Here is a 7,115-nt window from a genome sequence, read left to right as displayed (position 1 = left end):
GCAAAGTAGGACCTCCATTTCTGGGGGGTGTAGATGGCGCTGTTGAAAGCTTATGTCAGTAACTTCCACTCGGTTTTCACTATGTCAGTCGTGCAATCCCGGGTGAGCCTCAGGAACTCAGATGTAAATACTCTGGAGGTTCTCCCCAACTCTCTCTCTCTGTTATCTCTATCTATCTCTCACTCACTAGAGGACCCCCCATCTCTCCCTGTTCTCTCTCTCTCTCTCACTCGCTCACTAAAGGTCCTCTCCTAACTCTCTCTCTCATCTTTATTGGAAATTGTTGGAAGGAGTGCTAAGAGATAGGATCTACAAGTATTTAGATAGGCAGGGACTTATTAGGGAGAGTCAACACGACTTTGTGCGTGGTAGGTCATGTTTAACAAATGTATTAGAGTCTTTCGAGGAGGCTACAAGGAAAGTGGATGAAGGGAAGGCAGTGGACGTTGTCTACATGGACTTCAGTAAGGCCTTTGACAAGGTCCCGCATAGGGGGTTAGTTAGGAAGATTCAGTCCCTAGGTATACATGGCGTGGTAGTAAATTGGATTAGACATTGGCTCAGTGGGAGAAGTCAGAGAGTGGTAGTGGAGGATTGCTTCTCTGAGTGAAGGCCTGTGACTAGTGGTGTGACACAGGGATCAGTGCAGCGTCCATTGTTATTTGTCATCTATATCACTGATCTGGATGGTAATGTGGTAAATTGGATCAGCAAATTTGCTGATGATACAAAGATTGAAGGTGTAGTGGACAATGAGGAAGGTTTTCAAAGCTTGCAGAGGGATCTGGACCAGCTGGAAAAATGGGTTGAAAAATGGCAGATGGAGTTTAATACAGACAAGTGTGAGGTATTGCACTTTGGAAGGAAAACCCAAGGTAGAACATACAAGGTAAATGGTAGGACACTGATGAGTGCAGTAAAACAGAGGGATCAGGGAATACAGATACAAAATTCCCTAAAATTAGTGTCACAGGTAGATAGGGTCGTAAAGAGAGCTTTTGGTGCATTGCCCTTTATAAATCAAAGTATTGAGTATAAGTGTTTTAAATGTTATGGTGAGGTTGTATAAGGCGTTGGTGAGGCCAAATTTGGAGTATTGTGTACAGTTTTGGTCACTGAATTACAGGAACGATATTAATAAGGTTGAAAGAGTGCAGAGAAGGTTTACAAGGATGTTGCTGGGACTTGAGAAAATGAGTTACCGAGAAAGGTTGAATAGGTTAGGACTTTATTCCCTGGAGCGTGGAAGAATGAGGGGAGTCTTGATACAGGTATATAAAATTATGATGGATATAGATAGAGTGAATGCAAGCGGGCTTTTTCCACTGAGGCTAGGGGAGAAAAAAAACCAAAGGACATGGGTTAAGGGTGAAGGGGGAAAAGTTTAAAGGGAACATTGGGGGGGGCTTCTTCACATAGAGCATGGTGGGAGTGTGGAATGAGCTGCCAGATGAAGTGGTAAATGCGGGCTCACTTTTAACATTTAAGAAAAACTTGGACAGGTACATGGATGAGAGATGTATGGAGGGATATGGTCCAGGTGCAGGTAGGTCAGTGGGACTAGACAGAAAAATGGTTCAGCACAGCCAAGAAGGCCGAAAGGTCTGTTTCTGTGCTGTAATGTTCTATGGTTCTCTGTCTATCTCTCTCACTCAGTAGAGGGTCATCTCCCAATTTACCTCTGTTCTCTCTCTCACAAGCACTCACTAGTCCTCTCCCATGACTTTCTGTTGTCTCTATCTCTCACTCTCTCTCACTCACTCACCTCTATCTCTCACTCTCTCTCACTCACTCACTGGAGGTCTCCCCCCTCTCTCCGCGTTCTCTCACTCGAACCCTTCAGCGTGGAAACAGCCCTACTGTCCAGCAAGTCCTTACCATCCAATCTCGTCACTCCGGGCCATCTCTCTATTTGTATGCCTGTCCACGTGTCCCATGGTTTGGCCCATTTTGGCTCCGAATGCACCTCGCGTTCCCATTCCCGGGGCTCATCCCCGATGCTGAGCGAGCTCCCGTCCTAACCGACAGGACGTGGGACCGTGTGCGAAGAGTACGCCTATCTTTTCTCGCTTTCCCACAGACCTACAGGGGTGGAATAATCCGTGCTAGCGCATACAGGTGCCCTATGAACAGGCTGAACCTCGTCGCGTGCATTGTGGGATACGGCTACCGTGAGTACCACCTCCCGTCTCCGATCAGCGGGGCGCTGTGCCGTGGGCGGGGCGCCGTGTCGTGGGCGGGGCGCTGTGCCGTGGGCGGGGCACCGTGTCGTGGGCGGGGCGTTGTGTCGGGGGCGGGGCGCCGTGTCGTGGGCGGGGCGCTGTGCCGTGGGCGGGGCGCTGTGTCGGGGGCGGGGCGCTGTGCCATTCCTCATGTCCGAGAATCAGAGACCTTTACTAATTGTCCATCTCTGTATCCTACTCCCTGCGCATCCCCACCCCCCACGCACTGCGAGTATTCGCACACAGCGACCAGCACCTCGACCTTACAAGACCAAACACATATATGTCAAACTCAAGGCCCGCGGGCCAAATGCGGCCCGCGGTGGAATTATCTTTGGCCCGCGAGATAATATCTAATTACTATTAAAGCTGGCCCCAGTAATCGAAGCGCCTATGGCGTATGATATGGCTAATGCTGAGTTTATTCAGGTACCAGGTTTTCAGAGTTTTTAGTGTTTATTCGGCAGTCTTGCTCGGCAGTCTTCTTCATAAGAAACGGAATTTGTAAAGTGAAACACTTTGTAGTTATAGCAGAGATTGAGACACATGAGAGCAGGCTGAAAAAACGGAGGCAACGAAAGCTGCGTTCGCACGCGTCCGACTGATCCGGCCCGCATGAAGCTGCATTTTGCTCAATCCGGCCCGTGACCTAAAATGAGTTTGACACCTCTACCATAAGACGTAGGAGCAGATTTAGGCCATTCGGCCCGTCGAATCTACTCCGACATTCAAATGTGGCTGATTTATCATGACTCCCAAACCCATTCTCCCACTTCTCCCCGACACCCATACTAATAAGCAACCTGTTGAACTCTGCTTTAAATATCCCCATTGGCTTGGCCAATCACCACCCTCCGGATAAATCAATTCCTCCTCATCTCTGTTCTTCACCGATCCCATTTGCCTGCACTGGCCTCCTCTACCTCCGTGATACAACTACTTGTCCAATGCTGCTACAGTATTTTCGTCCAAGGGAAAAATTCCCTCCGGATCCCCTTCACCCTCCCGCCTTCCACCTTGCGATGCAAACAGAGTCTTCGTTTAATGGCAACGCGCATAGACACACAGTGGCAAGAGCGTATCTGCGCGCAACAGAGCCCGGGTCCAGGAGCGAGGGTTGTTCCACATTTAAACGTTAAACTCTTTCGATTATAGATTCATCTCTGATTAATGCTCGGTGTTACTTATTCCCATCTAATCATTGAATCTTTTCGTAACCGCCCCTGTCCACCACCCAGAGTAAATCCCTCTGATCCCTTTCCCATTCCTGGTTCCCCACGCCCTCGGCGTGCCCAGCAGTGGTTCCCCTATGAACAACATCGAATGCCGGGTCTGAGACTCTCCTACCTCCGCACGCCGTGCGTCGGGTCCCTCTCTACTCCAGCGCCCGTCCCCTGGAGAACGGGCCAGCGACGCGGGGCTCAGCGTGTGAGTGGGGGGTGCGGCCGCTGAATCGGAGGAGAAGCTCACTCCGTCCGTTTTCCGATTTTTCAGAAAAGGGGACGTCGTACTGGATCGTCAAGAATAGCTGGGGACAGAACTGGGGTGAAATGGTAAGTTTTTCAAGCTTAGAAGTCAGAAAATTCCGTGCAGGATGAGATCCCATTCACGCTTCGCTACACAAGAACTCACTAACCTCTTCCATTCCACTTTCCGTGACAGGGATATTTCCGCCTGTACCTTGGGGAACAGTGCTGTGGAGTGAACCGCTTCCCCATGGCCCCAGTTGTTTAAGTCGAGCGCTCTGGGCGCGTCGCTGCAGCCCTGGGCGATCGGAGGCGGCGAGGCGACGGGAAGAAGCTCCTCCACCTTTACAGCTTGGCATGGCGTTTCTGCACAAATAGGACCCATTCCAACACACACACCATCAGGTTCCCACCCCGGCCCATTTCTACCCAGCCCCATTCCAGTCACTCGGTCACACTGAGCAGCATCTTCGGCTCTCTAACAGCCCCCATGGCCGCCCCCACCGCGAGTCCGATCCGCTTGGACTTGTCAGCAGACTCCACCCTGCTAGGGTGAGCCCTGGTATGGAAGGCTACCCCGTCCTCTCAGGGAGGCACCGGTCAGAGACCCCGAGCGACGTAGAGAGTGGATAGGCGGCCATGACGCCGTCCATCGGGAACGCTTGTGTTCACTGGAGGTGGTTTGGTCTTGGGAGAGGCGGGTCCCGTTGGAATTCTGGCTCAGTGGAAGGGATGGGTTCAAGGCATCAATCTCCTTAGATCACGGGGCTGTCAGTTGGAATGTTTCCGTTTGGAATGAATGGATTCCTTCCCAGAGCTTTTCCAGTGGAACACTTTTCCTTGGAAAGGGATTGGTTCATTTCCCTGCTGTTTTCCACCCTGACCTTTCTGTGGTTGAACAAGCTCTGCAATTTTGTGGCTTTTGCAAAGACTTAATAAAGTGACTTGAAGCATCACGCTGACTGGTTGAGTTTGTCTGGCGCTGCCTCCGGGAAACAATCCCTCTCCTTCCTCAAACACCGACACTCCCCTCTCCCGCTTCTGACCTCCAGTGCGAGCAACCCAAGACACTGTCAGCCACTTCGCCTCAGACCACTTGCCTGCGTCACCTGTCCCCATTACAATAACACCCGTCATGCTGGCTCACGACAACTACTCACGGGAGCTGAGGAAAATCAGTGGGGAACAAATTGAACCCTATTAAATATGGAAAGACCTAGAGAGTCAGAAACATGAAGAGGATGTTTCCTATAGTGGGGGAGTCTAGGACTAGAGGACACAGATGGAGTGGATGTAGAGAGGATGTTTCCTATAGTGGGGGGGAGTCTAGGACCAAGAGGACACAGATAGAGTGGATGTGGAGAGGGATGTTTCCTATGGTGGGGGTGTCTAGGACCAGAGGTCACAGTTAGAGTGGATGTGGAGAGGATGTTTCCTATAGTGGGGGAGTCTAGGACCAGAGGACACAGATGGAGTGGATGTAGAGAGGATGTTTCCTATAGTGGGGGAGTCTAGGACAAGAGGACACAGATAGTGGATGTGGAGAGGATGTTTCCTATGGTGGGGGTGTCTAGGACCAGAGGACACAGATAGAGTGGATGTGGAGAGGATGTTTCCTATAGTGGGGGAGTCTAGAACCAGAGGGCACAGATGGAGTGCATGTGGTGACTTATCAGCAAAGATAGAGACGTCCGTTGAAGTCTGATGATACTATTTTCAACAGTATTTATTAGTAAAAATACACAAAAATAATATCAATGCAAATATACAGATAATATACGTCGTCAATACTAAACCTAAAAATGCGGGTATAATAATAATAAGAAGAAATAAGCTCTATCGTTGTCTAGGGGATAATGAATTGTCTGATGGAAATATAAAGTTCGCTGCAGTTCACACAGACTACCGTCGTTTGTTTGTCGCTGTGTTGCGAGAGAGAGAGAGAGAGAGAGAGAGAGAGAGAGAGGAGAGAGAGAGAGAGAGAGAGAGAGAGAGAGAGGAGGGAGAGAGAGAGAGAGAGAGAGAGAGAGAGAGAGAGAGAGAGAGAGAGAGAGAGAGAGAGAATGGGAACATTTACCGCTACGGGTTTTGCCAACCTTCCTTTATGATTTCGATCCGTCGGAGTCTCGTTGGTGTGGCCGTTCAATTGTGACCTCTCCTTGAGCTGGACCGTTCTTTCGTGATGAGTTCGCCACCCAGGCAAGGGAGGACGCACACACGAGCTCCCACCGGCTTTTGCTATAAAACGCTGTCACGGGATTTTTAGCGTTTCTCCTGGTGCGTCTAAAGGGGAGTTCCCCAGACCCCACTTTTATCCTCACTCACGGGGTCTCAGATGTCAATCAGGTTGGGATGATGCAATCCCTCAACCAGACCACTCTGGTTGTCATCTGAGGGGTTTCAATGAATAGTACAGTACTCAATACACAATTCCTTCTCCAAGAGACAATAACAGTAATCAGTGGTACCGTTCCGCTGATGTCAGGAGACATTCCACCAGGTTGTGTATTCTGCGCTCTCTCTCTCTCTCCTCTCTCTCTCTCTCTCTCTCTCTCTCTCTCTCTCTCTCTCTCTCTCTCTCTCGCTCTCTCTCATGTGTATCTCTCTCATTTCCTGGGTCTCAGACCCGAAATAATAGCGATCCTGCGATTCTCAAAAAGGAGGGGGAGACTTTGCACCCTTCGGCCCCTCAGAGTTGATCCACATTCGTAACAAGACACAGATGGGGTGGATGTGGAGTCGATGTTTCCTATAGTGGGGGAGTCTAGGACCAGAGGACACAGATGGAGTGGATGTGGAGAGGATGTTTCCTATAGTGGGGGAGTCTTGGACCAGAGGAGACATACAGAGTGGATGTGGACAGGATGTTCCCTATAGTGGGGGAGTCTAGGACCAGAGGACACAGATAGAGTGGATGTGGAGAGGATGTTTCCTATAGTGGGGGAGTCTAGGACCAGAGGACACAGATAGAGTGGATGTGGAGAGGATGATTCCTATAGTGGGGGAGTCTAGGACCAGAGGACACAGATAGATTGGATGTGGAGAGGATGTTTCCTATAGTGGGGGAGTCTAGGACCAGAGGACACAGATAGAGTGGATGTGGAGAGGATGATTCCTATAGTGGGGGAGTCTAGGACCAGAGGACACAGATAGATTGGATGTGGAGAGGATGTTTCCTATAGTGGGGGAGTCTAGGACCAGAGGATACAGATAGAGTGGATGTAGAGAGGATGTTTCCTATAGTGGGGGAGTCTGGGACCTGAGGACACAGATAGAGTGGATATGGAGAGGATGTTTCCCATAGTGGGGGAGTCTAGGACCAGAGGACACAGATAGAGTGGATGTGGAGAGGATGTTTCCTATAGTGGGGGAGTCTAGGACCAGAGGACACAGATAGAGTGGATGTGGAGAGGATGTTTCCTATAGT

The 7,115-nt window shown here is 50.2% G+C and overlaps 1 protein-coding gene across 1 annotated transcript in view; it reads left to right on the top strand.

The window, feature by feature from the left end:
* Positions 1–4,644, top strand: part of LOC140717823 (cathepsin F-like) — a 39,504-nt gene extending 34,860 nt beyond the window's left edge. Inside the window, exons 10-12 of the mRNA XM_073031545.1 lie at positions 2,081–2,171; positions 3,717–3,775; positions 3,885–4,644. Of these exons, the coding sequence (XP_072887646.1) occupies positions 2,081–2,171; positions 3,717–3,775; positions 3,885–3,956 (222 nt within the window). The 3' untranslated portion in view covers positions 3,957–4,644. The remainder of the gene's footprint in view (positions 1–2,080; positions 2,172–3,716; positions 3,776–3,884) is intronic.
* The last annotated feature ends 2,471 nt before the right edge of the window (positions 4,645–7,115 follow it).

The sequence above is a fragment of the Hemitrygon akajei genome, chromosome 28 (genome assembly GCF_048418815.1).
Source record: "Hemitrygon akajei chromosome 28, sHemAka1.3, whole genome shotgun sequence".
NCBI classification, from domain to species: domain Eukaryota; kingdom Metazoa; phylum Chordata; class Chondrichthyes; order Myliobatiformes; family Dasyatidae; genus Hemitrygon; species Hemitrygon akajei.
Note: the sequence above shows the minus strand (reverse complement) of the source record. Positions and strands in the feature narration are given on the sequence as shown.